Source organism: Bombus terrestris, chromosome 4, assembly GCF_910591885.1.
Source record: "Bombus terrestris chromosome 4, iyBomTerr1.2, whole genome shotgun sequence".
Classification (NCBI taxonomy): Eukaryota; Metazoa; Arthropoda; class Insecta; order Hymenoptera; family Apidae; genus Bombus; species Bombus terrestris.
The window spans coordinates 13,988,179-14,008,499 of NC_063272.1; the positions used below are offsets into that span (position 1 = coordinate 13,988,179).

General features: G+C 39.5%; 1 protein-coding gene across 8 annotated transcripts in view; it reads left to right on the forward strand.

Annotated features, from left to right (window-relative positions):
• LOC100651036 (glutamate receptor ionotropic, kainate 2) overlaps window positions 1-20,321 on the forward strand; it is a 200,095-nt gene that overhangs the window by 75,320 nt on the left and 104,454 nt on the right. For all 8 annotated transcript variants that reach the window (XM_048405375.1, XM_048405368.1, XM_048405370.1 and 5 more), the window contains exons 3-5: window positions 1,747-1,908; window positions 10,571-10,822; window positions 15,653-15,828. In XM_048405375.1, the coding sequence (XP_048261332.1) occupies window positions 1,747-1,908; window positions 10,571-10,822; window positions 15,653-15,828 (590 nt within the window). The remainder of the gene's footprint in view (window positions 1-1,746; window positions 1,909-10,570; window positions 10,823-15,652; window positions 15,829-20,321) is intronic.

Consider the following 20,321-nt stretch of genomic DNA (forward strand, 5'->3'; position numbering starts at 1 on the left):
TTGATGTCGTTTCGGAAGAGCGATGGAGATCGATTGGTTTGAAAGAAGTTCTCTGCTAGGGAAACTTTCGCCACTGACGTAGATAAATTCGACTACCGTCGATTACATTTCAGCCTACAATTTCACCGTGTAAATTAATACCTACAGGCCTTTCCAGCTTAGGGGCGGTTAATAAAGGAATTGTCCTTCGTGCTTTTAGTTATTTGAAACGAAAGAGAAACATGGAACGTGAGCAAAACTCACCGAAGGTACAAAATTGATGGAACGATGAAATAAAGTAACAAAGTAAAATAGAAGAGAATTAAAGTAGTCTGACTGGCAGACTGCTCGAAAATGGATCATTCTTAATAAATTCCTTAACGCACGCTACACGTAAAGTTTTAAAAATGAAATAGAAAAACAGAAAAAAATATAAAAATAAGAAATAGAACGAAGGACGAAGAACGAAACTTCATCTTTTATCCGTGTGGAAGCATGCAGGGATTGATATAACGAACCTCGGCAAATAAAATTGATTACCAGAGTTGTGAAAGTTGAAAGTTTCGGGCGCGTATAATATTATGACCAGGAAAATGACGCTTGGCTACAGAATCTCGTTTATATCTTCGCCTCGTTTGAAATCCCCCATCTGATCAAATTATATCCTGGATTACTCTGTCAGGCTCGACGTCGATCACAGCTCATAATCGTTATTTTTTCACTTAACATCTTAACAACTAATGATAGTGGACGAAATAAGGGCCATGGAGAGTCACTGAGACCACGAAACTGACACTTTAAATCATTTGAATGTCGCAAGGGATCGTAGAGATTGCGAAATGAAGTTGACAATGAGAATCATTTGAAGATTCTGAGGGGTTACAAAGATCATATCAATGATAGTCATATCAGAATTGCAGAAACCATGTCAACGACTTTAGACGCCTGTAATGCTCGTACAACGCGATACGTAAAGCAATCTATTAAATATCAACATGACTCTTTGTCGGAATTCTTAGTATTCTAGAGATACGACAGCTTTCCGAATAATCTATTGATTAATTCTTCGTCCAAAGTTTCTGCAGCCATTTACCGTGATTTTAATTTAATGGCTTCCCTCTCGCGAAATGTACGTCGTCGGTATTGGAAATGTTTCACTTTCTTTGTAAAAGAAACTTTTGTTGTTCCTCCCCAAAGTTTCGCGGATTATACGGCTCAATTAAGTAATTGTAAAGCAATGAAGCGCACATTTATTTTCAATCGTTGCTTTCAGTAGACGTTAGCTCGCGGGCAAACGCGATTATAAACGTTTCGCTCTTACGAAGGTGTAATCGATCGTCTGTAATTGCGTCCGTTCAACTTGTCAGGGGTCTAATTGATATAATGTAATTAAAAGGTTGGTGGAGAAATATACGGAACAGAGAGACGATGTTTCGAGTTAAACGTGTTGCTAACATCGAAACATTTTCTTGCCAGCGTTAGTTTCTTACGCGACCCTGCCATATTCGATCACCGGAATTTAATTAAAGATTGATTCTCCATGACTCTACTATAAACAACTCATTAAACTGAATACAAAACGATCAACTAATGACGAAGCGTACGTAAATGCTTCCGTCAAAGTATCTAAAGATATTATTTTGACCGCTGGTTATTTCGCCACAAAGTATTACTACAAACAACTTATACTACAAAAATTATTTTCCAAGTTTTCGAAGAATCCCAGCATCTCAGTTATTGATGGTTCGACTTTTCTCAATGTTACAGGTGCGATTTTTACGGAAGATCAAAAGGACAGCCCTTCGGAGCTGGCGTTCAAATATGCCATCTACAAGATCAACAAGGACAAAACTCTGTTAGCGAACACGACGTTGGTCTACGACATTCAATACGTTCCTAAGGACGATTCTTTCCGAACGTCGAAGAAAGGTAAATCTGCAGCATTGTCCTCGCTATTTCCACCATATTCTCCTTCACATTCTTCACAAAATTATACCAGAAATCTACGCACTTATATCTCACACATCCTGTAAGTCTTCTACATTCTCCATCATCCTAACACTGACACTGCACTAGTTCTCGTTTCAGTCGCAGCGGAACGTATTTAACACCTAGAAACGTCTAGGGCAAACATCTCGACACTGAAACGTTACAGCGCTGATAAGGCACGGATTTCGTATCTGATAAATGGGAGACGCACTCGAGTGCACGACTCTTACTATTTCAGAGCTTAATAAACTACAGAAGGTTCAAGGTGTGCCAGTCAGACGAACGTTTGTCGGATTTCCATTCTATCTACTATTTCGAGCTGATTTCTATCGTCGATGCCATCTTCGGTTCCATCGGCCTCGTAACTTTTCACACTCGTCGAGAAATCGGTATTCCGCGACGTGTATGGTGAAAGTTGGAACGTAGAGTCGGAAAAGAGATCGTCGTTCCCCATTCTCGAGACAATAATATCGATCGACAGACGCGGTAAGCCAGACACAGCTCGTATTTATTTCCATACGATCCCACGGACCGTGTGAATTTTATAGCAACTTTTTTTTATCAGAAATGATGGAAATCCTCGTTTTCAAAGGGATTATTCAGCGCACACTGCCACCACAAAGAAAAATCATGGATCTTCGAAGTGGTAGAATTAACTTCGTCGCATTAAGCGTGAAGAGCGAAAGTAGAACACCGAATGTAATTGTGGCTGCGGAAATCCTTAACTTAATCCCACCCATACGGACAAGCCGACCCCTCGAATCCTCCAATAGATTTCTCTGTAGAAACTTGCGTTACCAACCAATTTCATGTCGTAAAATATTGCCATTCCAAATTTAATTTCTAATATATTTTTTCTGTCAACCCAAAGTATTTCAAAACTTGTTTTTCAATCTCTAATTACTGCAATAGTAATTAATTTAATACGTTGAAATGAGGGAAAAATTACGAATAGCTTTTTCTAACATTTATAATTATCTTTATAGAAAAAACAAATTCGATTCTTTACAAATTCGATTCATCAAAGATGAGACTAAGTGATTTTTCTTTAAAGATATTAATTAATAATTATCCGTCTGGTTCGTGAAATTGAGAATTTCATGAAAAGTGGAATTGGCCAATTTATTATCATTATTATTAACATTACGAATAATGATTATGGATAATTGTAAACAAGAAAACAGATATCGTGCGCGCTACAGACTAATTCGTTTTCGACAATAGCTGGAAGTCGATATTTCAGTGATTTGATTTCAGAGAGCAGAACACGAAAACAGAGAGGATAGAGGGAGCGGGTGGGCGCAAAGTCATAAGATGAAATTTATGCAAAATAATTCCGTAGGCAAGTCGGGGTGAGCCGTCGCGAAACCATAACAATGTTTCTTGCTGGCCGATCGTAGGTGGCCGGCGAGCGTAAATTGCAAATCGTAAATCCGCACGGACATCGATAAATTTGCAACAAAGTTCTATCCGCTCCGAATATCTATTTCGTCGAGTACGCAGCTCGGATTATTGAGACTCAAAGACACTTCATTTCCCATCGCATCGCGTCCTTTTCACGCGAACGTATTTCACAGCTGGACAATGGGGAGAGTCGTATTTTCGAAAGGATGCTCTTCTGTTCAAGAAATCCCATCGCTCGGTTTGTAAGATACAGTGGAAATACGTAAAATACTGTTATTGTCTCCAATGGTCGTGGTCATTAAAGCTATATAATACCCAGATTACTTTTATTAAAATACGAAGTGTGGATGTAATCTCTTGCAACGCGATTTTTCATAGTAGCTACTTAACGTTAGAAATTAAAGGACCGAAATACAAATCAGCCATATTGATGATCTCGATCATCCATCTTGCTACTAAAATTCAGAAATTTTCAAAAATCAAGTTAATCAGTCTATCTTCTGAATGGTTGAAACATTTCTTCTTGAATGTTTCTTCGAACTAAATCCAAACAGCAGGCGCATCCTAATTAACGTTAACTCGTAAAACAAACAGCGCTCTGAAAACAATCACATCATAATTCCGCTACAGCGATTCTCCCACTCTCTACCTACATTAATCCCGAGTAAATTAACCCCAGAATCTACCCTTGTCCATGGAACAGGATCGGCTTAAAATACACTCGTTGGAACGACTTGGTAGACCGCATTTACTTACAATCAACCGCGTGTGGTTGCCGACACCCTTTCTAGGATCTCAATTTTACCAGGACGATTCTGCTCACGTCATAAATATGCTGGCGACGAGCCTTTGCAGTCTGACATCTCGTACCCACGTTAGCTTCCGCGTTTAAAGGTATTCCAGCCTCGTCTGAAAAGATTTTCCATTTTCAGTAGCCTGGCTGGATACCCAGAGCCACACCATCGTTCTCCATTTTCCTCAGTCCCTTAGCCTCTCCGTTTGCATCTCTTCTTCTCGTAATAAATCCACGACGCCACGGGACCACGAGTCGGTACGCACTTTTTTCCTCTTCGTCTTGTCAAGTCCTTCGCGACGCGGACTTAACGTCGTCTACCGACTGGCTTAAATCCCCATGAAAGCTAATGTCCTGATTTGCTGATGTAGATTTATGAAGAACGGGATCCAGGTGTTGACAATGCGACGTTTTGTTTGGATAGGAATTTTGAGAGTCGCCCTCCGTGAATGAATGGGGGAACTCGCTCGTGAAATTTCGTGAAATCGCAAGTCGGATTTGTGCTCTGACGTGGAGTTTTGTTCAAAATGAAACACATGGAAAGTACAAGCGTACAGTGAAATCTTATGACGCAGAATAGTATAAAGCAGAGAAAATATCGCGACAATATTCATGAAATACGATAAATTCCTCTATACGTCGCCTATTATTTAAATTCTCAAATTTCCTTATTATCAAATTTAGAACTTCAACTTTCTAATTTCCTAACTGTTTCATTTTCTAACTTTCAAATCTCCTAACTTTTTATTTTCCTAATTACCTAATTTTTAAGTTTAGTTACCCAAAATTCACGTTTCAAAGTCTCACAATTCTACAAAAGTATCAATTTTTATCTTTCCTTCTTTTCATTTTTCTCGCAATTAACTTCCGATGCTCGTATGCGATCAGGAAAAGTATGATTTCACGAATTGACCGGCGCGGCGTCGATGTTCCGTCTGACCAGAGCGATGTCAATCGCGCGACAAATTCAGATCAGATTTATTCACCGTTAAACGTCAAATTCTGGTCGTAGTTTCGACCCCTTTTACGATCTCAACCCGATTTAAAATGCAAAAAAAATCTGATGTAAAAATACAAAAAAAGAGAAAATGGTGCTCGTTCTACTGATTCCTTTCTTCAAAATTCATCATTCAGAAGCTCGTGTATGTGGGCAGAAAAATTGTCGTCCATGCCGGAAACTAGCCGTGTCTGCACGAACCACTGAAAGAGAAGACAAAGCCGACGAACATGGCGAAAATTGAATTCGCGAAGGAGGGAAATCAGCTTGGGAACGGCGCTCGATGAATTTCTGAGAACTGCCTGTTAGGATTATAGACGACGCGTATATTGGCGCCGCATTAGAGCGGAAAGGGAAATCGACCAGCGAGGAAAATTAGATTTTCAAGCGAAACTCGGTCGATCTTCCGCGGGAAAAGTTCCTTGTATCGCGAAATATAAGAAAAATTAAGTGAAAATAGTTTTTGTTTAGATTTCCATATCCTGCCGACAGACAGTAGAGCACTATGCAAAAACCATAGTCAACTTATGGTTTTGTAGTAATAACTGATTCCTTAAAAAATATTGTACATGATATTCTCTCCTTCATAAATTTTTTAAAAATATTCTCCTGAATAGATCCATAAATGAAATATTAATTGTTTCAATATTTATGGATGTTATTTAATAAGTTACCAATAATACCCAAATTAAATATTTTTAAAGAAAAGTAAAATATTTCCGCTTGGTAGATGGTCTATGGGATTTACAAAGCAGATATCGCAGCTGCACGTACTTTAAATTCGTCCATTTGTTTTCACTGACCAAATCGATAGTAATTGAAGCATTCTAATAATTATTTATATCTGTATCTGTTATTACTCTAATAATAACCTGTTTGATGTATATTTAATGACTATTGATCAAAACGTTGAAGTAGTTTTTGTATTAATAATCTATGATACGCGACATGTATACATAATAATGTGTCATGTAATCGTATTATATTTCCATTCAGTTCCGACAAATCTTTGATTTTGTTTCGCACAATGAGAAAGGCATTCGGTTTTATACAATACCATGTAATAATGATCATAGTTAATAGCAGAACCGTCCGTACGAGATCTTATAATACCAGTTCCATCTCAATAAGGAACTCTTTCGATGCTTTTATCAATATTTAGCGAGTCTTCGCAACTTCGTTTCAAGTGTATTCGATTATGCTCAAACTGGCATACAAGAAAGCGGAAGATACAAAGAACCGGAGAAGTAACAATTTCTCAAAATTCATTGAATAACTTACACCGAATCCCTTTGATCTCTCGAGGCGGAACATTTTAATGGAAGCTTTCGTTTATTACCGGCAAACTCTCTCTTTACGTTATAGCCATTTCTTTGTGGCTAGGATCCCCGTTCATCTGCAGCACTCACTGATTTGCCGGAAAATCTTCCCTCTCAGATGTTCAGCTTCTTATACACGTGCCTCTCTGCAAAATTCGTGTAACACCTACGACAATCGTTCCCTCGCGATAAAAATTTTTTTCGGTTGATATCACGCGAGAAATATACTACTTTCGGATAGAATAATTTAATAGAGCACTCGAGTCACGAATCCAACGGTCCTCGACGATCATTTTTTATCATCCCCTCTTGCGGAGAAGCCAAGAGAAAGGAGACACGGATGCGACCGATGTAATTCGTTTAAAACGGGGAAGTGCACTTGAAAGCGCTGATGGAGAACTTTTTTTCGGCAGACAGCTAAATGGGACCGTTTAAAATCCGGATGACACGCGAACACCCGTTGTATTTTTAATTTACTGCTTTCCCGTTGGACACTCTTTTACTCCCATTTCGTCTCGGTATTCCTATGCTCCGGACAAAACCTCTATACCTTTGTTCGCGCCTCTACAGAAGGACCGGTGATTCCGCAGAGAATTCAGGTCAACCGGAACGCAAGATTGCTAACATTTCGCTTTCTACTACGTCCGAACTTTCAACGAGATTTCCGCGTCGCAATTAAATCAGTATTCGTGATTCGGGAGAAGAAAAAACGAAAGAAACACAAGAAAAAAAGAAAAATATATCACAGCAGAAATGGTAAAATGTTGCGATTCGAGGGTTCCGATGCGGTTGGTCACTTTGTTAACCTTCCATTTTTCCCTGTCGATCTGTAGAGGTACGAGTTCCCATCCTCGAGATGACCAAGAAAACTGAAAAGGCGATATTTAACGCAGATTTAATCCCGTGTTTCCTCTCGTTACCATTTTGAAAGCGTTTGCGGATGAGAGCCACGATTTTGCTCGGTGAATTCATGCAACGTGAACGTTAACTCCACGTTGTTACGTAATCTTTGGCCCTGCATTCCCCGTGTACAAATGGTGACTGCGACGAACGAACGAACTACGGAAATTAGTGACGAAGCCATTTCTGGATGTCAATGCACTCGGTGACTATCGTCGATCGTCGCGACGCCGTTTCTCCATCGTTAAACGAAAACTAAACTACGGTGGGATTTTACTTCGCAGAGAGACGTATTTTTGTATGAAATTATCGTTGCTTATTTTCGATTAATAACTCGAAGGAAGCAATTTTAATGATCTGGGTGTAATAAAGATTCATGTTTAATCTGCTATTTAATTTTTTAATCCACTTTGTCTGCATTATTGATGACACTATAGTACATCTTGTGTACCGAGGTATTCTCTTTGGCATCTGATGTTGAACAACAATTGCAATGCAGATCCGATCATTACAGAATGTATAATATGTTAAATGCCACATCAATTTTGTAAACAATATCACAAACAATTTTGCAGAAATTTTACGCGAATTCAAAGCAATTGCTATGAAAGTAATGAAAAGTAATTGCTACACGAGAATATTTGATCTTTACGAAATTAGTTATTGGTGTTTTATTCGTGAAGGTAAACCTTCTCCAGACTTTCTGAAAACCGCACTCTGCTGGGAGTGCCTAGAGAGCGGAAGTGAGCGGCCTGATAACTGATCATTCGAAGCATTTCCGCATTTGGCGTGTTGAAACGGGGGGCAGTGTTGGTTCGTTAACCGGAAGAGCTTCGGAGAGACTTCGTAACGAAATAGCGAGACTTATTTAGCAACGTTGAGAATACGACTTAATCAAGAAGGGACGACGACGAGAGAGGAATTTCGAATTATTCGTGGTGGAGCAGTCAAAGAACCAACTGAGTCTTCTGTTTGTCAGACGCAGAGATCCAGGATTTTCGTTGCACCCTTGAGGATACAGATACCGGCGAATTCAAAGAAAATTACGGTCACTGGACAGCAAGAGATCGATCTTTATCGAAGAATAATAAAACGCCTCTTACTGGCTAATAAATCTTCTTAAATTAGTTTCTTCGATTAAATGGAAGATAGCGAAATTATATGAGCAGATACAATCTCGAATTAAACGACAATCCTCAAGAACGACATGGAAGCTATTCAGAAAAATTAAATTTCGAGTTTTACCGTTCCTATATCACTCAGCACCGATCAGGTACCCAGGCGCGATCGATTCAATTAAATTTCTTTCTCGAAAGGTATTACCTTCCGTGGCAAGAATTTCATTGCCTAACGAGTTTTCGATCGCGCGTTAAGTGAAACCGGCAACGTAAACGAAGAAACGATGAGTCAGATGTCTGACATGGCAGCCGATCGAAAGGCAATGGAAAAAAAGACGAAGTCACGTGAATAATTCAGCGAACACGTAGCAAACGAGAATACTTAGACACGCCGGAATCCCACTTTCGAAATCGAATTCATCCATCGTAGCGCGGAGTCGGCCGCTCTCTGCACGCGTGCCAGCCACGATCCTTTACGAAAGGAGAACAGCCGTTCTGAAGGTATATCGCGGATAATGGATCAGGAAGCCGTCGGTCTGATAACGTATCAATTTCCTGTCCATTTTCTACGATGCTCGTACGCGCGTACAGACATCGAACTCGTAAATCATACGGTCACGTCGCTTCTATCGGGTCCATGAATGCTCGATTAATACGCGAGCCGTGCGTCGAATATGTACGCAGTCGATGGAAAAGTATCACGAGACGGTATTGTCGCGAAAAACTAGCGGCTCGGTTAAAAATATCTGTTCCGATACACGCCTTTGATTGCACGTTATGATTCGTAAGTTGATACGGTGACATCCGGCCGTTTCGTTCGTACTGGCATCGTTAAACTTTCAACGTTTCAAAAATTTGTTCCGATCCACGATTCTGATACGTTGTGATTTGCTAGTTGATACAGTGACATCTGATCGTTTCATCCGAACCTACATCGTTCCGACAATTTTCACTAACTGCAATGGTACACGTGCACATGATCCTATACTGAAGGTAAAGACTATATAGTATTGTAAAAATAATAATATATTGGGCAATTAACTGTATCGAGTTTGCATATTTATCTCTAACTATATGTCTAACTTCCAGTGTTTCGACAATTATCTATTAACTTTGTAATGGTAACACATCATATATCATCCTATACTATACTAATACTATACTAAATTAATACTATTATATTAGGTAACTGACTGTCATATAGTAAAAGAGATTTTTACAAGTAATCCGGTGTGTCGGCACCCCGGATTGCAGTTCCGAACCAGAGATGCTGGTAATGACGGAATGAATGTCCATTGAAAAGTCGTAATGCAAATGTTTCGTCGTGGAACTGATTCTAGACGATGGGAACGCGATTACAGAAAGTAGTGGCGCAACTTGTTTACTGACGAGGAAAAGAGGAAGCGGCAAAGTTCCGCGCCAATCTCTTTCTCGCCTGATTCGCGCCGCGACCACGATGAAAGTTTACGAGAAGATTACCAGGAAATAGTGTAGCAACGACGCGGTAAGGGACAAAATCTTCAGCGCGGCACAGCTTTCCGCGATGTAAAGATCCCGAGTGTGTCTCGCCTGGAAATATGAAATCAGTGTGTCACTGGCACTCCTCCCCGTATTTCCATTTCAACACTTTTCTCTACCGCTTACCTGCTTACCTTCTAAACTCTTCTTCAACTCCATTTACGCAACACTAAAGTAACATGGAGGTGTTAACCTATATATGAGCCACTTAAAAGCCAAATGGAACGACTCTATTTTCTGAAATATTTGTTGCTTTCAATGGCAGAGTACATGATTTGTTTTTAATACTTCAAAACTTGTAGGATACATATGAGCGTTCAAATGTTGATCAACTTTATAAATGAAACGTAGAGAAAGATATCAATTAACAAAAAAATAATATTCAAAAGATAAATATCATGTCTCAAGATGTGTCTTGAAATTTTCAATTATTTATACTATGTGCATGGAAATAAATTCTTCGTATTTTGGTATACCAAATACTGATTGTAAACATTCGTATAATAATTGCTTCCGAGTAAATTTAATTAAGTTAGTGTATACTAACTTGCAGCGTGCAAGCAACTGTCCAGATCGGTGCAGGGGATCTTCGGACCGTCTGATCCTCTCCTCGGTGCCCACATCCAGAGTATCTGTGAAGCTCTCGATGTCCCGCATCTGGAGGCAAGAGTGGACTTCGAGCCAACGTTCAAGGAGTTTAGTATAAATCTCTATCCGTCGCAGGACCATTTGAACAAAGCCTTCAAAGATCTCATGTCCTTTCTAAACTGGACCAGGGTGGCCATAATTTACGAAGAAGATTACGGTAAATATCTAATCTTTTATATTTATTTTATTATACTTCTCATGCGATACCTAGTAAAAAATTTTCCTTTCCCTTGAAAGAATTTACGTATCACTTTAGGCTACCGCCGGAATTGTTCTACTCGGTCCAGGATTTAAATTTGTAACAATTAGATGACAATTGTCATAACCATGTTTCATTTGAGGATGGCTATTGCTTCAAGCTTGCTTGTACCCAATTTGTTTGTACACACTATTTTTGTGTAACCATCCAATCCTAAACCAGAAATTCACCATATACTTTACATTTATGTCCTTGTTACCGTTCAAAAATCGTGTTATTCAAAACACGTTGCTCGTAAGCATAGTTATACACATATTATGTTTCGTGGGACGATGGGAAATAAAAAGATACGACGAAAAGGAGAACCATACCATTGAAACAATGGAGCAAATACCCTAGGTGCTGGCAGATTTGCAAGCATATGAGTGGCGCTCTCCAAGGAGTCACGAAACAGCGCTTTCGCGGATATCGTGCCGTGGCGTGTCATACAGCCTAGTTATTACGCTGTTCCTCCTTTTTTCTCTGCTTTTGTTTTGTTTTGTTTTTCTTTTCTTCTTTTTCAACAGCTAACTCCACGTGTCGCGTCGCGTCGGCTGGCGCGATGCGTTCCTATGCAAATAGAACGTCGGAGTCAGCCGGCGGAAGTGGATGCCAACGCGACGCTGAAATGTACGCCTGTCACCTGCACGCACACGCAACCAACCTATTCCGCGTGTAAAATCACACGATTCGTCATTATCGTCGACATTTCTTCCATCTACTTTTCCTACAAGCGTCACTGAAAAATTTTCGATTTCTACAATTCGAAAGTCTCTAAATACAAATATATTTTTATATTAAATTTCAATATTTCGTGTCGGATACAGTGTTACAACAATGAGTATCTAAATATTAACTAAATAGCTATTAGAGAAATGATAAAAAAATGATTATATTTCTAGAACAATTAAATGTATAGTGAATCCTAAGAGACCAAAGGTTTTAGTTCTACTATCGTTGATATCGGAGTTTTTGCTTACGGGGTTACAGCTTGCTGGAATTTGAAGTTTCAATATTATTCCTTTTCGCGAATGAACTTCTTAGACTAGGACTTCTACTCTTGATATTTTTCCTCTGGCTTTGTTTTTCAACTTAAATATATAGGATATAATCTTGAGATCGGAGGAGGATTGTTTAATATTTGAAAATTAAATATCATTGACCCAGAGCTTTCAGAGCCCAAGCGTATCCAGTGTAACCTAAACCTGTCTGATCCTTGGTCTTCTTCTTGACCTCGTACTTTCGAAGGCCAAGGTTTATTAACCTTGTGTTTTCGAGGTCAAAGCGCTCCTTCACCTTGCTGCTCCAAAGTTACTCTCATTTAATTAACACCTTCTAAAGTCAACGTTCTCCTGTTCCCGAGCTCGCAAGTTTCCACTTCGAGCTTTTTGCTCAAGAATGGCAGAACATAATACGAAACAACTTAGCGAATGAATTATAGTCAAACATTCGTTGAAATTTATGCCATTCCTTCAGCGTGCTTCAAGTCTTTAATAACTTATGAAAGTAGTTTTTCCAAATTCCTGCATCGTTATGAAATTTTCATATTTTATATGAAACCAAGGCGTTTCCTAATATTTATAAAAAAAATGGTGGTTAAAATATCGTAGCATCGAAAGTAATCTCGTGTAGTCAATGAATTTCGCAAAAAAACTTTTACGTTAAACATTGATCGAGTGCGGGAAAAAATTGATTGCACGGCTCAGTTTTTTCGCCGAAAACGAAAACCATGTTTTATGGTGGTTTACATCGCTTTCATTTATATTTCGTTTGAAAAAAAAAACCAGTACAATATTACATTTTTAACTGGTTGGTAATTGGGCAAGGAAAAAAAGGTCTTGTTATCTTAAGTGAACTATTCAAACTTCGTTCAATTTTAAAAATTACACAATGGTCGAAGGAAAGGAGAGTGATCATTCTTCGAAATTACTTCTCCTGATTAGACGACGTAATCGCTTACGGAAGGGCGTGCAGGAAGCGGAACGTTTTCTGCTAAGACCAAGAAAAGACCTTAGGAAGGATGTCCCTTTTTTTACATCCTGTGACAGCCATAAATTTCCCGGCAGCGATTCCGAATAGAGACGTTTGAAAATTTCTTCTCGCTGAAGCATGTCACTGAGCATTTCCTCGATATTCTGTCTGATGGAATATATTTTTCAGCTCGGCTATTCATCGAAAATGCGGCAGAATTTTGCCTTCCGTAGCACGACAAAGCTTTCCCGCGGGTCGATCGTTTAAATGTGAATCAACGTTCTTCGCTCGAGCCGGCCGTGCTTCGCGAAGCAAAAGAAAATGATCTCTGCTTAAACTCTTGCATTATCCCAAGGATTTCGATCTTCGGACTTCTCTAAATCCAATTAAAATGTAATCTAAGAAGAAGCTCCATCTGCTATAGCAATGTCGCTTCTGTATAAACTCTTGGAAGAACCCTCGGTCTTCTTGAATCTTCCTCAAGGGTCCCACAAAGGCGGTTCAAAGCTTTCTATACCACAAAGCTCCTTTGCTCAAGACCCCTAATAATTCTCACCTGCTAAATGCAACGAGCAGAACAACTCTACGAGGTGACATGGTTACAGCAACAAGCCTTTATTAACGTTTCACCGTTGGTTCTCGCTGTTTGTTACGGAGAGAATATAGGCAACGCGAGGCCTACAGTTACAAATGTGCGCATGTATGTAAATCGGGACAGGCTAGACGTCTCTGTCGCGTTCATCGCGCTTTGTGCCAGACCCGCCAATTATTCTTCCACGGATTAATTACCCGAGCCATGCTTTGCCTTCGAACAGGATGACTCGGCTCTTTGGCTGTCGCGAATCGAGTCACGACACGGCGTTAAGCTCGCATGAATAGACGCTTGAATCTCCGCATCGAAAGCGCGCCATTGTGTCCATGTTTTCGTATAACAGTACTGCAATGGTTCTGCACGAAAATATTAAACCGCAATGGGAAACGGAGATGAATGGTTCTTTTCAACATTGGTTTGTTTTAACATTCATCGAGGTTGAACACTCGAAGAACTCCTTTCAGACCCATTCGAACATACGTACGAAGGAAGATGTTGATGATTCTTTGGTATGAATGAAGTGGACTTTGGCGGCCCTTGAGACGACGAAGTTACGTTTCAAATAGAAGGAGTGTTTCGATAGAAGTTTTATTTAGGTTCTTTGGAAATGGCAGGTTAATCGATTTGGAATTTAGTGAATTGAATAACTTAATGATCTATAGCGTTGCCATTTGAATATGTTTCTATCGGACGAGAAATCTGCATGATAGATGATAGACAATTTTATTAAATTTATTTAATATTTCATATTTTGTTTCATGACAAAAAAATTGTATGTATTATTCATACGTGTTCGTGTCTCCATCAAAAAAGTTTGACAAGGGAAAATATTTTTAATACATAGTTTAAATAAAAATACAATGTCATCTTCTGGTAATAAATGATCTCAGAGTTTCCGATATACATATATCAAAATACTGAAAATAAATAGTAATTTTATTCACATTAACACGAATTTTTGTGAGCAAGCTAAGTAATCATCAAATCGAATACTCGAACGAAGCAAATAAACTCATATTTAAAATGGCATTTGGAAAACGCAACGGAGAGGATGCAAGTTTTCTAAATTCTTGACTGTTTCATGTACTTTTTATATCGTGGAAAACCGCCATAAATTACCAGCCACGAAAATCGTAAAGGTCGCGGTACCACAGAGTCATTCCGCAAACTAGTCTCACCCCCATACGTTCGTTCTCCACCCTCATCTCCAGCCAACCCGTTGTTACTGGGTATGTATACATGAGTACAAAGGGTCGGCCGACGTGAACGCGTTGCACCACGTCAGGGCGGTGTGATAATTGAAAACCGCGTCTAAGAAGCGGTTTGTTATTTTTCAATTTTACGTTTCAAGCAAACCTGAGCCCATTACTTAAATGGCATTCTTTCACTTCGGTTACCTCGTATTTTGCTCAAAGGAGTTTTCTTTCATTTCTTCTCTCGAAATAAAATTCATTGCCCTCGAATGAAAATTATTGAAATACCTGTTTTGATTAAACGAATTTAATTAAACGTGGTATTTTATATAAATTCAATTTCGCTCTTTGAGTTATTCAAAACGCGCGATGTTTGGTATTAGTTTAATAACGGCGGAGCCATTGAGGAATTGTTTGCTGTAGAAGGAAGCTCTCGATATTCATAAAATAGAAAAAGCTGAAGGGATCAATTTTCGGAGTTCATTCAGTCGATAAATTTTATTTCCAACTCGATACACGAACGTATATGCCACGATTGAAACCGGTAAATGTCGCGAACCTATATTTTCTGAGAATTAATCAAATCGATTCTTACATTCGAAACTATATCACGGTGCTCGAAAGACTGCCGCTCGTTTCGTACTTTCGCGGATGATACGGGCGGAAAAATGTGACGACACAACGGCAAAGGATGAAACTGGAAGAGAGTCGAAATGAAAACCGACCGGCAATAAAACCGAGATCCGATTTTAAATAAAGTTTCCCATCCAACCCCTACGAGACCTGTAATTTTTCGCGAATTTCATTTCGAACCGTGTTCCCTGGCGACACACTGAAACGTTTGCCATCGAATCTGTTAGATTCGACGAATTTCGATTTTCTTTTGCTTGTGATATTCGGATCACTTTTCTCACCATACTCCACTTAAAGGTGAAACAAAAGGATGTAATTGATGGATGAAATATACACGTGCTTCTATCTGTTTCTTGGCAGGTCTGTTTAAGCTACAAGATCTCGTGAAATCACCGCCTTCGGCGAGGACCGAAATGTACATTCGCCAGGCAGGACCTGGTTCTTATAGACAGGTTCTTCGAGAAGTCAGACATAAGGAGATCTACAAGTTGATCGTCGATACGGATCCTGCGCACATGCAACAATTTTTTCGAGCGGTGAGTCAAGATGTTTTAATTACGAAGCTGTTGTCGTTTATGTAAATATGGGTTTTGATGAAACATGTAGCATAGATAGAAATTTATTTCACTCTTTAGATACTGTAACAAGTACTTCCTTTTAGACATTTGTTTAAATTGAACATTTATTCGCATTTAAATTTTTCATAGATACATGAACATTCGTAGCCTAATAATTACTTAATTTGAGGATACCGTGTTAAATTTTCTAAACCTGTCGTAGGCGTGAAGTTATAATCGTTATTGTATCCATTTCGATTACGATTTGCATATGATTGTATCCTCTAAGATTATATACTTTTACTTTAATATTCGCATCAGTACCTGTATCAGTTATCAGAATCAGAATCGATCAGTATTCACGTGAAAGATTCAACGAAACAAGTGGTGGAAGATTTAAAAGGTCGAGTTTCTCTACTGGATAGTTCCTTTATCGTAGCACGGGACTAGTAGCGTCTATACGAGGCGAAATATTATACCGTTACGTGCTGCATCAAGGAGCTCGCTACAGATCTCTGGTACGCAACCTAGGAACCCATAGAAGCTTACATCCTTACTCGTAGGAGCGGAAAAAGAGAACGACTGGTAGAAGGGGAGTGACGTCCATCGATCGATACCGCAACTACAATGTGTATAGCTTCGGGATAGACACAGAACGAAGACCCATAATACTTGCTCGCGGGGTATTTAATCTCCGAAGTCTCCGTAATGCTATCGAGGACGATACATCAGGGGAAAACGATTTATAATTCGTTTGCGGTCGGTGAAAAAATATTCTCCGACCGATCTAGTGTCCTGGCTTGTTCTATGAAACAATTGAATGAATTATGTCGATCGATGTTATTAGAATTCGCGTTTAGGACTACTGGGTAATTGTAGCTGATTTATCGATTAACAATAACGAGGAGGAAAAACATGATTATAGAATATTTCCTACTTTTTACAAGAAAGCAATTTTAAGAATCACTACGTTGGCAATTCTTTAAGTTCAAATATAAATATTTCCATGTTTCTCTACTTCATCTTAATCAAGACAGACAACGTTTCTATAACCAGAAATTTAATACAATCAGATTTAGCCGCAAATGAAATAACAGAGAAGTATGACACGGAGAAAATTTGAAAACCACAAGGCAAATCAGGTAAATCCTTCGCTGGTAATTAGAACACGTCTGCATCTCGAAACTGATTACAGCCGGAAGAAGCCGGACATTTATTTAGAGCGAGTGTCGGATGTCGGAACGAAAGGGGCGAGCAACGCGAATTCGTTTCGTTACTTACATCGTTATCCAATTGCCAAGGGATTTTCTTATTCATCCCGTGGCCGTAATTTTCACGAGAAATAATAAGATAACAGAGCCAAAAAAGATACCAGAGACGAAGAGAGATGCAATTTGCTCGGAGGAGCATTGCAATTAGATTTACCGATAGCCACCGCGATTCCCCAGCATCCAGTCGAACTCTAGTGTGATATTCAACGATACGAGTTGGCTCCGTTTACGAAACAACGCCGCCACCCCAAAAATATCAACTATTTAAACAATTCCTCTGGATGCGAAGTAAATTGCGCTTCGCTATCCGTTTCACTGGATTATAATCAAAATAGGAGAACTTTAATGCGATTAGTGAAGCCAACTTTGAACTGAACAGTAATACAAATGATTAATCGTTTTTATTCACGAAATTAGTATTCGCATGGCGAGAATTCTATTGAAAGTATTCGTTCAAAGAACAGTCACAGGACGCTGTTAAATAATATTCTCGATAAAACCATTATAGGAATAATGTATTGTACTGGCCAGGCACGGTATATTGAAATTTCTCTAAAACACTCGAGATTTGTATCGAACAGAAATAACAGTGTGGAAGGACATAGAGAAATATCTACACCGATCCATAAAATAATTCGCGAGTTTATCTCGTGAACAACGATAGACGTTCGGCCTGAACAAGCTCTGAATGTTTGAATTCTTGTTTGCAGCTGGCGAAAAAATGGTAACGTTGATCAAACAGGTTGAATTAGAGAGGCATAGGGGATGTTAGCCAGATGAAATTGCCTCGAATGCATCGCCATCGTTCGGGCTTGACCTCGAACTTTTTGGAACATGGCGAAGCGACGCGAGAATTCGAATACGCGGCAAACCGTTGCAAAGGGTAATTTGCTTGGTGGGAAATTTGTTACCGCGGTGACGTTGGTATTTCTGTTCCGTTTTTAATTTCCGCGCTGCACGCTATTGGTAACACGCGTTGTTTTGCGGTAACCTTTCAATTTTTATTCCAAAGTTTTTCTCGCTCTTTTTCCTCAATTTTTGTCGAGCAAAAGAGGAGAAGGAAGGGGAAGGACGTTTAGTTGTAGCAAGTTAATGGAATTTTTTATCGCGACAGCAGCAACCAGACCACCGGAAGGCCTTCGCGAAGATCCTCAATTTTTCAACGAATATATTAAGGCAACTTATACCGTCTTTCTATAAAATGCTGTTTAGTCGCTTTAAAAAGACATTACTCCTGCAAGCAACTCATCGTCCTACAGTGCACCGGCCCCGGTATTCCAACGAATTCATGAGTTTGTCCGTGGCTTTCGCTCGCCGGGGGACTCTTTTCTTTCAGCGTTACTTGCCATTGTGCGCTTTTTAAAAAATCTTACAAAGAAATCCCGTATGCTGGAAACCGTCATAAATATTCATTACAATAAAACAAGATGGACTTTTCATTTCAAAGATTGCGCACCACTGATGAAGATCTAAAAACTCTAAAAACCGTACAAACTAAAAATGTCATGAAACAACAGGTATATCCTAAAATATGTACTTGCTTTCTTTTTCGTCTGTTTCATAATACAATATGCAATACTTTTTTTTTAGCCACAGTAAGTAGCATAAAAGCTAACAATTTGACAAAAATGGATTCATCATATTTTCCCTGCGCGGTCTTTAAATATTGCAAATATTCATACGGCTGAAATATACCTCGCACAACGTTTCGAATGCTCAATAAAAAAAAGAAAAAGAAACAGTTTACCAGTACCGATGGAAACGAAACGAGCAACTAACAAATCCAACAACCAGTGCCACTATTTTTTTCTCGATTCCGTAATCAAAATCCTATAGACCAAAATCCTGTAAACTGAAATCACTGCGGTTGCAAGCTATCGATGAAACGACGCGCGAGATTTCGGTGCGTGTTCGACGGGACGTTCGTTGGAACAATGACGAATATCGTCGTTCTCGACGATGGTCTGTCAGTAGAATTTGCGGCGATATTTCCAGGGACAGGTTTGTCCCGTCGTCATTGACGCGATACCGTGCCGTCCATGTCGAGGAGACGGTGTTTTTCACAATTTTCGACCTTTTACCCGCGTGACCGAAGCGCTGTGCCGGGAAATAAGCCACGGAAGCATAGGCGTGGTGGAAATTGCACGGCATCGTACACCGTTTTGCGTCGAAACGGCCCCGGCCTGAAGTTCCACGTTTTTTTCGCGTGTTTCACGGGAAAATGATGAACAGAGTTTATACGCGGCAGCGAATTCACGCGACAAAAATTAGCGCGGCTGGTTTTTACGAGACTCGTAAATAAACGGATTACCGTGAGTGGTTTAGTGCTGACAGATTGACAGCTACGATAAAGAAATTGCTCTCGTAGTTAATTAATAGGCGATTTTATCTTGCCTTTCCCCCTTCCATTCTTGTGACGTCATTATAATAGCTTGTGGATTGTGGCTTGTCGTTGAACTGAGATAATGACGACGCGTCGATGAAAGCAGAGACTGGTTAATTGAATTGCCACGATATTCTTGGTTGTAGGATAGTCACGGATAATCACGTACGACGCGTTCGAGTATCCTAATGATCGAAACGTGATTCGTATTAAGGGTCGTCGATCGAAAGTGAGAGAAAAGAAATTCATTTCCCCCGTTGGAATGAGTTTCCGCCGGTGATATATTAAACTGAAAGATTATTCTTTTAAATGGACCTCTCCGTATCAACCGGATACAGTGTCTACGTATAAATAAAATAAAAAATAAGAGCATTAAAATTTGATATGGTACCTATCACCAATAAAAGCAAAAAACAAAAACCAGAAGTGCTACACAATACTTCAACTTTCAGTGTTCATTAAACGAAACCGAGATTACAATGATGTGTATGAAATTTCTTTTTAATTGCACATTTTTTGGTCCACTATTATAGAAAACCGATCGATAGAAACGATCGCGAAGTCGAATGCCACGCTCGATCCTCCTATCCCCTTGCCTTCGGTCGAGAGGCAATCTTAGTTCAAACGTGGTCGAAGGAAACTGGGTATTTGCATGCCCCGTCCCATAGGGATTCCTGCGGATATCCCTTCGTTGCTTGAGTAATCAAAAAACCTCCCAGCTTTCATACGGTCGTCTCCTCCCCCATCTTCCTCGCCTTGTCTCCTCCCTTTGTGCGTTCAGCTTTCTATCATGCTTGTTTTCCTTTCGTTTCTTCCCG